Source organism: Hyperoodon ampullatus (genome assembly GCF_949752795.1).
Source record: "Hyperoodon ampullatus genome assembly, chromosome: 3".
NCBI lineage: Eukaryota > Metazoa > Chordata > Mammalia > Artiodactyla > Ziphiidae > Hyperoodon > Hyperoodon ampullatus.
In genome coordinates this window covers 8,410,261-8,427,872 of record NC_136916.1, presented here as the reverse complement: position 1 = coordinate 8,427,872, position 17,612 = coordinate 8,410,261, and the positions used below count along the sequence as shown (strand labels likewise).

Genomic DNA, 17,612 nt, shown 5'->3' with positions numbered 1-17,612 from the left:
GTCACACCCTGCGTTTTACATATATCACATACATCAAGCGCTACCTCATTATCTCTAAAATCTCCATCAGCACCTCAATTAGAGAAACAAAGCGAGCTTAAACATCTTAATAAATTAAACTGAACACATACCGATACGTGTAAGCACGTTTTTCAAAAACATTCAGAGGGAGAGAAGAATTCAACTGTGGGATTTTAATGAACTCCACTGTAGACCCCAATCGTCCAAGCTGGCCTTGGTCTCCACCAGTGTGGGCAATCAAGAGCTGGATACACCGTAACCAGGACTGGGTTAAAAGATCTAGGAGTATCCTTGGCTCTTGTGAGCAGAAAAAAAATGGCCAAGCAACTTGGAGAGAGGGGACAGTGGATGGAAGAAGAAGGAAGGAGTAAAGAGAGAAGAAAAAGCACAGAAACTTACAAAGGTCATAAGGGAAAGAGGCAGAGAGGAAACAGAAAGAGAGTGTGGAGGAAGTACAGACCCAGTGACTGAGAAAAACAGAGAGGGAAAAAATAAGAATGCGGAGTCCAAATCACGTCCTACAGCAGGAAACTGGAGGGGTTTTGGAAACGGTCACGAAACAATGGTCCCCGAAACAGCCAGGTTCCTACTGAACTGTCCCCAAGGAAGAATCCTCTATCATACGCTCAAGATCTTTTCACAGAACTTAACTGAGTGTCTGATCAACTGAGTGAAAATCCTCCTCAACACAGGGCCATTTTTTTTCTATCAATTTAATAAAGAAACTGGCTAAAGGCAGATGTTAACTGGATAGACTACAATAAGCTCGGATATGTAGTGTGGATTTCAATCCTGTTCGTGGATAAAGGAGCTTGGAAAGCATTATGCAATAACATAATGAACCTATATTGCTTTCTCCCTCCGAAAGCAAGTGTGGTTTTGATAAACTTTTAATATGTATTTCAGGGTCTGAACCGCATACCATCTCCCCATCTTTCTCTGCCGGAGGAGCTGAATGACAGCTCTCACCTCAGAGATATTTTTTCCATTATAATTTTTCAATTTGTTCTGGTCTAAAAAATGTGTGGAAACGAAAACAGAGAAAATTCAAGCCCTGTGTCCTCTTCAAGCATTCTGTTTTGGCTTCACTGTGAGTTTGCAGACTCCTTTCTGCTTCCCTTCCTTTTCTGGCAAATGACCTTATTTCTTCCAGATTTCTGATCACTTCTAATATGCCAGAAAATATTGACTGGATTTGCAGGAAAGCCTCTCATGCTTCTTTAGTTTTCACCTCTTTTTGGCCTACAATCTCTTCTTTTAGTTCCTCTCGTCCAAAAAACAAAAAACAGAAAAACAAAAACAAACCTTTGGGAAAACTCAGATTAGCCTCGGGATTCAAGAGACATGCTTCCCCATGTTCTCAAGCACACAGCACCCCAGGAAATGAAGGAGCAGGAAAGTCTCTCAAAGTCCTCTGGTCCATCTGCCCTGGGTGAGCTGATCTAGTCTTCTTACCTTAAAGAATTTTAACAGCTTCCGTTTCCTTAGTGATGGGGAGGAAAAATATTTCCCCAGGGAACACAGGCTGGATGACTGCGGAGGAGTTTGCATACACCCCAAATTAGCAGGAGACCGGGGGGCCCAGGGGCCCTGAGGCTGCACGAGGTCACATTTTCAGTCACTTCTCTGCCTGTTTCTCTCTCCACCTGAGTGCCATCCTCCCACAAAGGAGAGCATGCTTACCTTCCTGGGCTTGACTTTATCGTGGTAGTCATACTGGAAGATGCCTTTGTAGCTCAGTCCCAGCCACCACGGTATCCCCTGCTTGTCCTAGGACATCAAAAGGAGTACGGGTAAGCATGGGACCAGACAAGAGAGACAAGAACCAAGAGATCTCCTGGTTCACCTGAAGACAAAGGAAATGCAAATTCCTTGAAGTGGACGGAGCCCACCTCCCTGTGCCTGACCTTAATGGGTGTGCCCTGTCACCAAAGGATGCTCAGTAAAGTGACCTAGAAAGTGCCCTGGGTTGGGGACCCAGCTCTGCCCCTAACCAGCTGGGGTCCTTTCCCCCGTTTCTGAGTAAGAAGTGGACGCCTTGTTCTTTGTTCTCCTTCTAAGACTTTAGGTTTTCAGAGCTGGGCCCCCCACCTACCAACAGGGAAAATCTGAGAGATGCTGAACATTCTAACAGAACGACCTTCTGAGCCGAGAAACTGTCATCGACTGTCAGAGCTGGAAGGAACCATAGAGACTAGGGAAGCTGACTCCTCTGAAAATTTTGTCTTAAAACATTTTATTTTTTTAGAGCACTTTTAGGTTCACAGCAAAATTGAGAGGAAGGTACAGGAGTTTCCCATGTACTCCATCCCTACACATGTGTAGCCTCCCCCGAGAGGAGGAGGAGGTACCACCAGAGTGGTACCTTTGTTGCAAATGAGGAACCTACACTCACCCGTCTTAATCACCCAAAGTCCATAGTCTACCTTAGGGTCCACTCCTGGTGTTGTACATTCTACGCGTTTGGACAAACGTATAAGGGCATGTATCCCTCATGTACGCAGGGTCACACAGAGTATTTTCAAGGCTCTAAAAATCCTCTGTGCTCTGCCTAGTCATCCCAGCTTCTGGCAACCAGTTTTGCCTTTTCCAGGATGTCATATAGTTGGAATCATACAATATGCAGCCTTTCCAGATTGGCTTCTTTCACTTAGTAATACACATTTAAGACTCCTCTAATTTTATTTTATTGTTTTAATTTTGTAGCTCATACATGTGTATTTATTTTATTCCTACCAGAACAGTGGAAATGCTCTCAAAACTAGTTCAAGTTTTCTATAGCACTTTTTCCCCCTATTTGAATAAATTTATTTATTTTAAAAGTTTTATTGGAGTATAGTTGATTTACAATGTTGTGTTAGTTTTCGGGGTACAGCAAAGTGAATCAGTTATACATATATCCACTTTTTTTTTTTTAGCTTCTTTTCCCATATAGGCCATTACAGAGGATTGAGCAGAGTTCCCTGTGCTATACAGCAGGTTCTTATTAAGGACTCCTCTAATTTTACAGACGAAGGAATCATGCAAAGGTTGCATCCTACTCAAGACCCTCCCCTTCCCCCCCAGCAGGCCAATGGCAGTGCAGGGTAGGCAGGTGCTCGTAAGGTGTGCATCCTGTTCACCTCATGAAGACAGTGGCTACCTGGCAGGACTGGGGTAGCAAAATCGAAGCTTAGACACTCTGGGAACTGAATTAAAAACACCAACACCTTCTTTCTTCCTCTAACAGAGACCTCTGGCTCCCCAGATCGTAAGTTGTAAATCTACATTCAAGACTGTTAATTAGAAGCTCCCACATGCTAGGAATTGACAGTGGGCATATCAAACAGCCTTTCCCTGGATTTGTCCTAACTGCCCCATGCATGAATGATCTAACATACCCCATGGTGGATGTCTTGAAAACTCACAATTGGCTTCGGCGTTTTCAGATATATGTGGGGCGAGAGTTAGTTCAAGGTAAGCACAAAGTAAAGGGCAGAAGAAATCCATTTTGAATTTTTAGAAAAGTTTCTGAATTTCTTTAAAGGTATAAAACCCCTGTCTCTGGAAAGTGCCCGGGTGACTGAAATGGTTTCAGAGAACAGAACAAGAGGAGAGACGAAGGCGACTGCAATTTCAGTTTGTCGAGGAAAGAGCTCTCATCACACCGTGAAATGCGGCATTATGAAATTGATAAGGCCACCAAACAGTGAGTCTCGATATAGTTAATTAGGCTCTTTCTCCAAATAGATAGGAGAGCAATCACTCACGTCTGGAGACTCCAAGAGCCAAACACACAGGCGCACTTGGCACTTGGAAAATCGCAAGGTCTGCTTCTGGCCTCTAACAAGCTGCAAAGGAGCATATTTCTAAGGTTTGATTGGAAGGCAGAAAGCATGCATATCAGAGGTTGCCTTTCTGTCAAGTTCTAGGGCTGAGGAGGAAGTGGAACACAGGTTTAAGCAAGTAAAAGACCAGATGAGGTTTTATCTCAAAGCCTTCCCATCTAGCTGTCTCAAGCCATCTCAAGTCTTCCAGCATCTAGAAAACTTCTGTGGGGTAGCTGGAGAAGCAAATTTCATAATCTCTATTTTAATTACGAGCGACGGAGGTGAGGTCAAGCTAAGAACAAATAGCGAATCAGAGAATGGAATGGAGTCGGGGATTCTCGAGTTCCTGGCTCCCATTCCCGAATGCAGACCCCTTTGCTAAACATCACCGTAGAATATCTCCACAACTCAGGGAGAGACTCGCATTTGATTTCTGTGACATGCCTCTTGTAATAATGTCAGGACTACTGCTGGACCCTTCTGTTTCCTTTTTGGTAGCAAGATGGCAAAATGGACATGGGCTCCAAACTCTCACTAGCAGTGTAAGAGTTGAACCCTGGCAGCCAGAAAGGGGGATTTTGAGACTCTTTTCATGAACAATTCCATTTCCTTTTGGGGAGCTGACTGCCCACTGGCTTCAGTGGCCACATCCCAGGGCACAGCCAGCTGTACAGGGAGTAAGTCTCCTTAGAGGATCCATCCTTCTCATGTGAGACAGAAGATAGCCCAGGAGCCCAGGTCACACTTCTCATGACAGACTATAGCTTAGGCTTAAGCAGGGCAGGGATGGTTGTGATGCTTCTATGAGGTCTGTGCATCATGCTGAAGAGGGATGAATAGCTTCCATTGGTGGGAAGGGTGTTGGAAGGACATCAGGAAGAACTGAACCACTGCAGGCTCTGAGAGGTCCTGGGCTGAGCTGCTGGGTGGGACTGGAGTCCCCATACATGCCTCATAACCGAGCTCCACAAATATCATTCTGACACTTCTTCCCATCATGGAAATGTGTACATCCAACTACTCAATTCAATTCTCAATAATGGTACTTGGTAAATATTTACTGGGTACCTACTAAGTGCCAGGCACTACACTGGGTTCTGGGAAAATATAACAGAGTGCAACAGTCTTTGCCATCAAAAGGCTGCAGTTTAGAGGAAGATACAGGACATTATGTTAAAATGCGTACCAAGGACGTGCAAAGTGCCGTGCAAACTGCCGTGGGCAACACAACAATGAATGAAACACGGTGTATGTTCTGGTCTAAAGGAATTAAAAATATAGTCGGGGGCTTCCCTGGTGGCACAGCGGTTAATAATCCGTCTGCCAATGTGGGGGACACAGGTTCAAGCCCTGGTCCGGGAAGATCCCACATGCCGCAGAGCAACTAAGCCCATGCGCCACAACTACTGAAGCCCGCGCACCTAGAGCCCGTGCTCTGCAGCGAGAAGCCACCGCAATGAGAAGCCCGCGCACCGCAACGAAGAGTATCCCCCGCTCGCTGCAACTAGTGAAAGCCCACGCAGCAACGAAGATCCAACGCAGCCAAAACTAAATAAATTTAAAAATAAATAAATAAATAAATAAAACTCCACCTGAAAGTATTTTATATATATATATATAGGTGGGTGGAAACACGGGGAAGGAAACTGGTGGAAGAGCATGGAATCTCAGGTTGGTTGGTGGGACTGTCTTGAGTTCAGAAGTGCTTTCTGCTCTTTTTGTCTGGACTCTGGGCAATGACTTTGATCAACTTCACATTGGGGTAAACGAAGGAAAGGAAGTTATCCTTTCTCAGGATAGAAGAGGGTGCGTGAGGACATCATTACCTATTATTTTGAAGAGGAGATCCCAGTCTGGGACATTATGGATAAAACGCAAGAGAATTTAGACGGGGTCCTGTGTCACAATGGACTTACCACTGCCCACAGTCTTCTCTAAGAAGACAGAGCCTGTCGATTTGTCAGCCCATATAGTCCCACTTCTCCTATTAAGTTGCGTACGTGGCATTTGACCACCAAGAAAAACACTGCTGATTCTGCTTAAAGTTTCTGTTCTTTGTGCTTAGATGGAATTTTCCTCCTGAGAGGCTCTGCAGTCCTGATCTCCAGGATTCTTCTGAGAATGAAGAAGTAGGCATTTACCACACCCACTTCACAAAAAGGCAAGTGAGTTTTGGAGAGAACCCGAATCAAGTCTCACTACACTAGGGGGGGGAAGTTCCATTGTCCCAACGCCCCCTGGCATGCGATCTTCCTGTCCAAGTCCTCCCCACTCCCCCAAAAATCTTCAGTAAGATTAAAAAGAAAAAAAAATGAGAACTTTTCTTTTAGGGCATGGTGGCAACTTTCACCAAATGAGTTCACTTACCTTCACTGCGTAATAGTGAACCCCGTAGGTTGGGAGAGACTCCACGATGCTCATGTAGCTGGGAAGACAACACAACACACACACCTGGTTATTCTGCAGAAGTGGAATCATATACATGTTGGTGTGTGTGTGCACGTGATACAGTTCTCAGAGTAATCGTTTACGTGAAAAATACATGGAACCACCTGCCCCCGGAGCTACGTCTCTCCCAGCAGAACTGAACAGCCCCAACATACACTACGTGAACACACACACTGCCTCAGCAGCACTGTGGGCTGGGGGGCACTTACTTGACGATGGCTTGGCCTCTGGTCTGGCCGTTCAGTTTCTTGTAGTGCTCGATGACCCGGTCCTCGCTAGAACGAGAGGAAAGGAGTCTCTGTCTCAGTCCCCAGGGCGACAGCCCCGCTCCCCGCTCACGGAGAGATCCGTGAGCCCCAGCATCCTCATGAGAAGCTCTAAGGAGCCAAGAGCTCCTGGAAAAATGATCTGTCCTGAAAGTATCATGTCCAAACGCAGCCCAAGTGAGATGCCTAGGGCTAAGGATGTTCCCAAAGCTTCCGTTTCCCCCTCAGAGGACTCGCATTCTCTTTGTCTTGGGCTTATCATCAGTAAAAGGAGAGCCCGGGCTTTGGGCGTTGGCTCTTTGTAAGAAATGAGACCATGGGAGCAGAGGACGAAGTGGGGAGCGTGCGGGCCAGTGGGCAGGGACAGGAGACAGGAAGAGGGCTACTGGCCGGAGGTGCACGTGGACGCTCTGGCCGCCCTCCCTCGGTTCCTCCTCCCCCTGCTCCGCTCTTGCATCCCGTCGGCACAGGGCCTCCGGGGTGGCGCAGGCAGGCGTGGACTCTGACAGGACGCCCACGGCCTCCCCACCCTGAGTTAGCAGGCAGGCTTGAGGGCGTCCAAGGAGGAGGGGAAAGTTCTGGAATCTGGGGCCGGTTAACACAGACCATGAAGCAATATAAGGCCCAGAGGAGCGCTGGCGAGATAAGGAGGCAGAAATCAGAGGGGCACCCCAGTACCTTCTGAAACCTTAGTTCTAACACAGCAAGAGGCCAGCTCGCTCCCTGAGGGGCAATGCAGGCCACACCCTCCTGCAACGGGGCGGACGGCAGTAGGGGCCCCTCTGGGAAGTGACCCCGTGCCCTGCCGCCTTTGTAAGCTCAGGAGCAACCTTGGGAATCACAGGCGAAGCACATCCCACCCGCTGAGGGGTCAAGGCCAAAGGCCTGGCCTCTGGGACCGGGCCGCACGGCCTTCCTCCTCACGCCTCGCCCTCACATTCCTCCCCGCTGGCCCGTGGACTCCATGACAAGGAGGCGACCCCAGGGACGAACACTCGAGACCTCCTTGGCTGACCCTTATGAGCTATTATTCATTTAACACCCCGGAACTGATCGAAAGCCTTCTTTCACCCCCTCTTTCTTTGCCAGCGAGGCCACTTCTGGGGGGGTCACACATCCTACGTGTTCATCACCTAGTACTTGGGGGCCACTTAGTTATCTTCTAGTTACTCTCGCAAGCTTCCATGAATCTCTCTTCACTTTAGTATTCTGAAATTTGACGCACGTAAGGCTGGCCCCTCACAGGAAAGTGTCTTCTCTAATGCCCCGGATGGGGAATGGCTGCCTAGGAGGGTCCTTGGTCTAGTTGAGGGTCGTGTCCATGGAGTCCGGGCACCTCTGTTCAGAAAGGGGCAGCTGCACCGTGTTTCTCCATGGCTCCCACACACCACAGAAGTTCTATGCGGAAGGGGACAAAGCCCTCTCCTGACAGAGAATTCTCCAGAAGCGTCCTCTCTGGGGTCGACACCAGCCTCCCAGAGCATCAGAGCCGTGTCAGGACGTTCTGGGGTTACCCTTCCAGCTTCCTCCCCAGACAGCCACTGAACCAACAGCTGGGTCGCCACACGACGTGGCATCTGGGGAGGTGGACTTCTAGGTCTGAGGTCCAGCCACGCAGTATAGCTACAGGCCTACTTCCTTGGTACAGAGCTGCAAAGAGGGTCCCTGGCTCCCTGGGCTGAGGAGGGGAGACGGAACTTAACACAGTGCCGTGGCTGTGAACGTGAGCATGGCACGGGGAAGGACACCAGCGGTGTCAGCAACACCGGCAGGCAGCTGTTCAGCTGTTCACAGACTGACTGGTCTGAGCCTGGGGGTCTCACCGTGCCTGTCAGCTGTGGGGATCAGTCACCCTGCCTCGCCTGGTTTCTCCCGCTGTCTGAGACCCCCCGCGAGGCCACAGTATCTTCCTTCTTCCTTGACTTTTCCCACCTCTTCTGCCCCAGTGGAAACTCCATAGGCAGGTGTGTGACAAGAGCCGCCTGAGACCCACTCCACCCCCGGCCCCGCTCCTGCCCCTCTCCAGGCTTTGACAGATGACTCACACGCACCAACTACCCCAGATGCTTGGGGTGGACGAAACGGGATTATCATCAGAGACCCATGAGGCAGAGGAAACGGGATCCCAAAACACATTTGGAGGACATGGTGTTACAAGAAGGAAAAAGGCAAATGACCAAGGCTGACCGTGCCCCAGGCATGGGATGGCTGGTCCATCTCCGCAGACAAGGAGCCCTGAAACAAGGCGATGGCCACAGGCCTCCCTGTCTCGGAGGAGCCGTCAGCCTGTGAGGGGAAGATGTCCCTTCACACCTTGTATGGGCGGTATGAGTGGTCCCGCATTTGCAGTAGAGGCGCTCAAGAGAATCCAGGTCAGGGCCCTGATGCTGCCTTGTTCTGTGGCCCTGGGCACTTTGTGCCTCGGATGCCTCCCCGATAGAGGAATCACGTGGGGTGAGAAGTCCAAGCTTGTTTAACGCTTGGGGGAAATGAGCAGAAAGGATTATTATGTGATGACTCAGCATTATTAGGCACCGTTCCCCTACTTCCTAATTGCATGCTGTGCCTTTTTATTTCCTCTCTTAATTACAGTCTGAATTCGGTCGATATGGTTAGTCCCATTTTAGAGATGGGAAATCGAGGCAGCAGAGAAGTCACACGAGCTTCCTGGACTATCATTACCCCACAGTTCAGAGGCTTGGCTGGGATTCTAAAACCCACTGCTTTTCCTCACTAGGCTGTAATGCCTTCCCTGACTAGTGGTGGATGGGCTCCCAGTGGCTTCTTTTGGCCTGAAGGTTGTCCATTGCATCTGTGAATGTGTGTGTGTGTGTGTATACTTTTTTTTTAAGCAATGCATCATCAGAATGGTTCATGCCACTGGCTTATTTGTGTATAAGCTGAGTTGTAGAGCAGCTGAGGGTACCTGGCTTCAAAAACATCCCTCCCTCGGTCCTGCCATCCTCCCAGTGCATTTAGACAGTGACATGGGCACCTCTGGGTCCAAATGAGGCCCGGGGAAAGCGCTGGCCTGGTCACCGAGATAGAGGGCTGTTCTGGCAGGACAGCTACGGATGTAGATGAGGGTAAAGCTGTTCATACCGACAAAAGAGAAAGCATATGCATGAAGGAAGGAGTTTGTGTACTGGTGATACTGTTTGCATCCAGAGCAGACAGTGGAGGTAACAGGAGAAAATCCAGAGAGAGAAAGAGGAGAGGAAAGGAAGGTGTTCATAGCTCTGAAATGAGCACAGGGTGTAAGAAACGTTTGGAAACAAACACATGAGATAATTGAGGGAGGGATTAGGCTGAAAGCAACTCTGATTCCAGACAACCCAGCAACATTACAGCCCCCGCTGGCAAATACATTTCACCAGGTGGGATCTCCCAGCTTCTCGAGTTACTTCCTTGCATCTCGAGCTCCTTCACCATTGGTTTCCTGAAAGTGAACCGCTGGGAGGATAGAGAAGGTAAGGCCCAGGGAGCATAAGGAATTGGGGAGAGGGCAACTGGGTTCCACGAACAAGGGAACAGGAGTGCCATCTGGGGGTGTTCGTATGTGCATGCTGCCAGGTTGGAAGTCTGGAAATTGACACGTGCAAAGTCTTCGCACGTTAAACCAATTTTGTTCTTTGGGGGCAAATTAGAAGGATCTAAAGCCACTATTTATGGACACCTGTGTAACCAAAAAAAAAGAATGGCAACAAAACAGTTCCGAGAGATGAAACTGGGGATGCCAGCACACGGGTGGGAGCTCTCAGCCTCAGGGTTCAGCTCTTTTGTCTCCCGTCCAGCTTCCCCATCACTTGGTCTCTTGGCAAGAAATGATTTACGTACTGGAGTCTCATCCTGCTAATGCCCTCTGCAGCAAGACACACCCCATCCCAGCCAAAGGAATCCTTTAAAGCCACCCGGATGACTGAATAACTAGTCTGTCGACTGGAAAGGTGTCTGGACAGGATGAAATGTTAGTAAATTGGCAACTTCATAAAGCATATTACAGAAGTGCTTAAAAGTCACACGTTATAATTCAATAAGGTTGACTTGTTCTGCGATTTTTGTTTTATCTTATTATTGTTTCTTAAATAAAAGCCGTTACAGTGCTTTTTGTCAAGGAGTCACAAGGATGACTGGGGGAGCGGCATTTTGCTTTCAAAGGACAGAGGTCAGGGCTCGCTAGCCCAGCAGTATTTCCACACACTGCCCGGCGATGAAAACCCCGCTCCGCTGTGACCCGAACCACAACCTGGGAACCGTGCAAGTGCCCGATTCATTCAGAATCAGTCATTCAGGGCCCGACAGGTGAACTATGGTGTAATGTTACAGGGAAGCTAAATCAGGAGATATTAAACATTGTGGGAAAAGAATCCATCTCTCTCTTCTGCAAAGAAAAAAACCCGTCCTCCTCCCACATCTCAAAACCCCACACATCCTGTCATCAAATGACGAGGATTCCAAAGCGAAACTCTAGCAGCTCACGAAAGACTCTCCAAGGAGGCAAAGCATCCAGAGGGAAATTTTAGAAGGTTTTTCTGTTTTTTAAAGAAAGAAAATAGGGAAAAGAGGTCTCACACATTTCATGTTATTTAAATAAATGCAGAAAACAGTTTCATGAAGACTCAAGCCACTCGATACAGTTTGGAGTCGCTGTCTGATTGGGGTCCAGGCGGACTCCCCGTGGTGGTGGGGAGGATGCACAGTCGCCAGGAGCCCCCTGCATCCCTAGAAGGGGCTCCCTCCTGGCGGGGGGATGCCTGGGGCATGTGGAGAAAGGGGGCTTACCAGTAAGCCAGGGAGGGGTGCTCCTTCAGAGCCTGCGTGGGAAGTGCTGGCAGTTTCTTCAAGTCCGTCCTCACCACTTCATTGCTGGAAGACAGGGCAGACAGGGAGCATGGCAGAAACATGCTCAGCCTCGGAGAAAACCACAGCACCACGCGAGGCGACCCGGCCCAGTCTTGTCCTCAGACCCCGCGTCTGTTCCCCTTTAGTGAAAAGCGGTGCTTTCTTTGTACTTATTTACTTAGCAGAGACGCAAAAGAACACACAGCACGCAGAGCCTGGCGGCCTTTCCCTGTAGAGGGCAGGGCCGGGCAGAGCCGTCTCGGATGCCTGCGGGTCCTTTTCAAGCCCTGCATGCCAAGGGGGCACGGATGAGTGTCCCCGGGCAGCAGGAATGTGGGCAGAAGGGTCACCAGTTTCACCACGGGGGGACCTTAGGGAGGTCTGGAGGGCCCCGCCGTGGGCTTTGAGAATGGACAGCTCGACTGCTTTCTCCTTAAGCTGTTTCCCTCACTAACCCACAGGCCAGTTTTCTTTGCCTGGATTGACCACATGCTAGAAACTGTTGTCCAAAATATGACAAATGCATAACATTTGCTTTTTAAAAAATTTTTTTTGATTAAAGTCTAGTTGATTTACAATGTTGTGTTAGTTTCAGGTGTACAGCAAAATGATTCAGTTACATATATATATATATTTTTTTCCACATTCTTTTCCCTTATAGGTTATTGCAAAATACTGAGTAGAGTTCCTTGTGCTATACAGTAGGTCCTATTTGGTTATCTATTTTGTATATAGTAGTGTGTATCCGTTAATCCCCAGCTCCTAATTTATCCTCCCCCCTTCCCCTTTGGTAACCATAACTTTTTTTTCTATGTCTGTGGGTCTATTTCTGTTTTGTATATAAGTTCATTTGTCATTTGCTTTTGACAAGATCCAGAAACGACTCAGAAAGTGTGAAGTGGATTATCAGGCGCTAGAAGGAGGTCTTACGCGTCCCGTCCCTAGACCAGAAATTCTTCCTTCCCTTCAGACTCGCATGATCTCAGGTTTGGGAGATACTTTAAATTCCCCTAATTTAACCAGGGGGCTTCAGAGGCTTGACTCCTCTGTGGGCGCTCAGCAGACCCGCACCCCTGCTGGGACAGGGACATCTGGGTGTTGGCCCCCAATGTCTACCTCCAGAGCCAATCAGCAGCATCCATTTGGGATGGCTCTGGTGTGTAAAGGTGTCTCCCTGTACTGGTCCACCAGAGCGCCTCATGGCCCTTGCTGTGAAGCCTGCATTTACACACAGTTCTAACCCAGGCTATGGGAGCAGCTTCTGTTGTGCTCATGCAAATCAAGGCAAATATTGACCACCGGGACCTTGGGCAGTAGCATCTAAAAAGCAACGAGATAGGAGCTCACAGGTAAATACAAAGGAAGGAGGGAACACCACAGTCACATGCCTTTCCGTGGGCCCCCGCCCAGCTGGAAACACTGCCTCCAGCTAGGAATCAGCAGCTACCCTTTGGATGCCTAGTGCCAGTGGGCAAAACCATTTCCATACTTCAAGTTCATGTACCTGGTGACAAAGAAACACATGGATGTGACCTTATAGCTGCTCCCAGACAGGATGTTTTTCAAGTGGACTAAGAAACAGTGACAGTGAAGTTTGTGAATCTTGGCTTTGGGCAACCAACTGGAAGGAAAATCTCAACTTGTAACTGTTGAAATCAATAAATCTAAGTCCTTGAATGGTTATCACGCAGGTGGCAAGGATTTATTGATTAATAATCAATAAGTTGAATGTATTTATGGAGCCCCTGCTATAGGGATATATAAAAAAAGGATAAGCCATAGTCCTCATTCAAAAGGTGCTCACAATTCAGTGCAGGGAGTGAGAGGTGCGAATAAAAAGAGAACTGACTACATGGGCAGCACTGGATCATGTCAATTCAAACAACAAACTAAAAAGTTTGGAGGAAAGGAAGGCCCCTGTGGGCTCTGTTGTAAAAGCAGACTTTGGGGCAGGGCCCACATGGAGAAAAGGACAGGAATCTTATTTTTCTTCTCAGTGGAATACAGTAGAGTATGGAGGCCAGGAACTAAAGAGATCAATTAGAATGGGTGGTATGGAAGGGTTAAGCAGACCAAATAAATGGCAGATTAGGCATAGGATTTTGAGAACCTTCCATGCCAGGCTGGTAGAGTTCAAGTTTAGCCAGGAGGCAAGGGTCAGCACTGGAGCTTTTCAAACACGTCATCTCCTTGTGTTTAGGAAAATTCAATTCCCAAGCAGAGTTTGGTATTTTTACTTGCATGTTATTAAGGCATAAAGGAATACTCAGGTCCCTGAACACCGAAGAGCCTACAGTGATGAGTTTCTGGGTCTTATCTTCCCCGTTTATTAATTATAAGCTCCCTGAGAACAGAAATTTGTTTCATGGACTCATCAGTGCCTAGGTGGCACCCTATGGGCTGAACGTTTATTGAATGGAACTGTGAGAAAGACAATTAAGCTGAAGCACGAGTGTGGGTTTAACTCACACTCATCACATCTAAAGTATATTTGGGGAAGGAAGGAACTAAAGGAGGAAGAGATTGTCTTACCCACTAAACACTCATTTGTTGGCAAACAAGCATCCCTGATGAGAGTCCCAGGTCTGACTTCCTGGCTGGAGCTGCAGTGGCTTTTTTTAAGCGCTCCCCCAGGGCCAGGTGACACAGACAAATACAACAAGAAATCACGAAGGCATGAAGCCCATCCAAATCCATTACATTCTGGAAGGGATCCAGGGCTCTTAAAACCGTCCCAAAGGACAACTATGTAGAAATGTCCTATTTGCCTTTCTGCTGTCTGTAAACATCTGTAATGACTTAGAGGGGGCCAGCCCTGTCAGATGATCTGGCCATACCCTAGCTGCAAATCACAAAGCTGCCTTAATGGGAGACCTGGTCACTCTATCTCCAGAGACTTGGGAAGCTGAAACTGAAAGAATGTGCTAGAAGTTCCCAGCTTCCTCTCTCAAGATCTTCTACTTGGACATTTCCCCCAGAGTCAGGACAAATGATAAATGCCAACTTATAAACTACCCTAAAACAGTTCCTTGTTCCAAACAGCGGTCAGTTTCCATTTCTAGCAAAAGAAAAAAGGTCTCTTGGAAAATCACTTGCTAAACAGAGTAAAACTGAAGTCTTCTTATTTTTAATATTAACCAGATTTTATTCACAACTTTTAGGTAGTGATTAATGCTGCCAGCAAAAACTTGGTCTCTCAATGACGTGTTAGTCTTTGACTTGGGTTTTTATTTTGCTTTTTTTTTGTTTTTTAAGATGATGGATTGTGGTTCTACTGTCTACCCTGCTCATAAAACACGGGAAGTTTGAATGATCTACTGTGGAAAACTAAGGTTTCTAGCAATATGCGTCAACTAGGGGATCTGTCACAAATAACAGCAAGAACAAATTTAACCAAGACACCATAGAGTGGGGGCTTCCCTGGTGGCGCAGTGGTTGAGAGTCTGCCTGCCGATGCAGGGGATACGGGTTCGTGCCCCGGTCCGGGAAGATCCCACATGCCGCGGAGCGGCTGGGCCCGTGAGCCATGGCTGCTGAGCCTGCGCGTCCAGAGCCTGTGCTCTGCAATGGGAGAGGCCACAGCAGTGAGAGGCCCACGTACCGCAAAAAAAAGACACCATAGAGTGAAGAAAACAAAAATGAAATTTGATAGGACGATTAGCAAAATCCACAAGGTGCTTGTTTTCCTTTAAAAAATGACAAAACGCTTTTTCAGAAGATTCCCTTTGGGTTAAATGAGATGTCCATTACTTGCAGAAAAAACTTGGGGCAGACAGAACTGGCTTCGTGTGGAAGAATTCTTCCTGAAACCAGTGGTTTTGAGGTGTCCTGGTACTAAAACACTAGAGCACTAAAGCCAGAAAGTTACACTAGTGTCACAAAAAAGGACTAACACAAAACTCAGAGACAGTAACATGATGCTAGTATCCTACTAACTCCTCCGTATTTCATGAGTGTATCGTGAAGGTCAAGTTCTCCAGGGAGAGGGATTTCATAAGTTAAAAAGAGTATTACGGAGGCTTCCCTGGTGGCGCAGTGGTTGAGAGTCCGCCTGCCGATGCAGGGGACACGGGTTCGTGCCCCGATCCCGGAAGATCCCACATGCCGCGGAGCGATTGGGCCTGCGAGCCATGGCCACGGAGCCTGTGTGTCTGGAGCCTGTGCTCCGCAACGGGAGAGGCCACAGCAGTGAGAGGCCCGCGTACAGCAAAAAAAAAAAAAAAAAAAAAAAAAAGAGTATTACGGGTCCTCATTATCCGCAATTCCCAAATCTGAACATCTCTAAGATATAAAGCCTTCTAACCAACTTGGTGGTGAACCTAAAGTTCGACCTTTCTCTCTCTCTTCCACTTGGTGTGAATATCCATATTCTGGTGCAGAAGCGTGAACAGACTGGATTCCAGGAGCTGCCTCAGACGCTGCCGTGGGTGTTAGGGTATATACTCTGCATTACCCATCTAAAACCTACAAAGTTCTGGGTTCAGAAACCCTGGACCCTAAAGTTTCAGAGATGCATTGTGGATCTGTATTACTTTATTCAATGGTACAATACATCTAGAAAACTCTGAGACCGACGAATAAGGAGAGCTGTAGGTTTTCTCTTCTTTGCTTATCTTAATAACCATGCAGGAAACAATTTCTCTCCTTCCCTTCCCTTCTTCCTCCTTTTTTTTTTTTTTTTTAACCAAGTTGAACTTCAGGTTCTAGCAAAGAAAATGGGGACACTTGGCTATCTCCTCCCTACCACATACTCTCCTTCAGGGGTACAGGGAGGCTCACAGAACTGGTGGCTGAGGATGATGCTTGTGAGGGTTCTGTTGTAGTCGTGTGACCATTTGCAGACACCAGGGAAGCACCTGCAGGTCCCTCTGAGATTCTTCCAGCAGAGGATTCTGGATTCTGGGCATGTATCATGGATAAATATGCCACACTAATTTGCCACCTGTACGGAGGGGCAAAATTACCAACAATTATGAATTATGTGCCTTTATTTCTGATGGTAATGGCTAATTTATCTAGGTAAAGATTTCTTTCTTGATTAGTGAGTTTGGTTTTCTAGGATGACAGAAAACATTTTTTGCATTTCTAACATAGTTGTAAACATGTAAAAATTCAAAACAAATTTTTTTATAAGTCTACAATTTGAGACAATAATCTTACTCAAAAAGCTGTTTAATTTTCTATGTTATCCTTTTGAGTCAAAATCTTCATTCTGAAAAACTGACATAATGTCATAGCCGTGAACCTTTTTGTTATTACCAAGGTCAACTCAAAATATGATATTGATATTAAAGAAATATTTAGCAAATGAGACAAGCTGTCATAATACAAAATTTCCTCCTTTACGGTATATCTAAACAATTCCCATAGGATTGGAAGAATATCGTCCTGCAAAATACCCTATCTGAATACTTTTCTATGCTTGGAAACTGTGAATTACACACTTGAAAAGCTCAGTAAAATGGACTTTTGTGCACAAAACAAAGCTTTCTGTAATAACATTTCCACTTGAACATTTTGTTTCAAAATTTCAGATTCTGTTCCTTTCAAAAGGTCTTGCTGGCATGAAAGATTCCAGCTGCTTCTCCCTCTAAGTCCTTTAGAAGTCATGGGAAAATATCACACACCCCGTTCTCTCTCTCTCTCTTTTTTTCTTTTTTGATAAAATAACATAGAAGAATTATATAAATTTAAATTCTTCCCACAAAAACTCTCCTTTGGGCTGTATGTATTTCAAGCTTAACAGATGACTTTTTTCCTAGTCATTTTCCAATAGGGAAATATGCAAGTTTGGGTATTAAAGATACTATTAGGTTATGTAAGTCGTATTCCAAATGTTGACTCTTCCAAACACAGCTGTCTATTTTTTTTTATATACTGATTATCTAAAAGTCTTAGCAAATCGAATTCTCTTAGTATATGATCCTATCAGCTGTTTTCTTTCAAGAGGCCAATTAAAACATTGTAGGAAAATAGACCCCAAATGATCAAATGCTCTAATACTGCTTTAACACTGAGCTCGCTATGACTTGCAGTAGTAAAACCACTTAGGTAAGTGCAAAGTAATGATGTTAGTAGACTCAGAATTGTGATTTATAGACCACTGCCTGAGATTAATCAACTTTCAACGCTGTCTCTTAGCAGGGCAAGAAAATAATGTTGTCATCTTTTTAAAGATAGTAATCTGTACAAATGTTTATGTTACCAAAAAAAGGCTTTTAGAAGA

At 46.7% G+C, this 17,612-nt stretch overlaps 1 protein-coding gene across 5 annotated transcripts in view; it reads right to left on the bottom strand.

Annotated features, from left to right (window-relative positions):
• The window catches only part of FRMD4A (FERM domain containing 4A), a gene marked incomplete at both ends in the record, with an annotated part of 620,566 nt that overhangs the window by 83,137 nt on the left and 519,817 nt on the right, over window positions 1-17,612 (bottom strand). For all 5 annotated transcript variants that reach the window (XM_079698803.1, XM_079698802.1, XM_079698805.1 and 2 more), the window contains 4 exons: window positions 1,705-1,791; window positions 6,198-6,255; window positions 6,488-6,553; window positions 11,327-11,410. In XM_079698803.1, coding sequence (XP_079554929.1) covers window positions 1,705-1,791; window positions 6,198-6,255; window positions 6,488-6,553; window positions 11,327-11,410 — 295 coding nt within the window. The remainder of the gene's footprint in view (window positions 1-1,704; window positions 1,792-6,197; window positions 6,256-6,487; window positions 6,554-11,326; window positions 11,411-17,612) is intronic.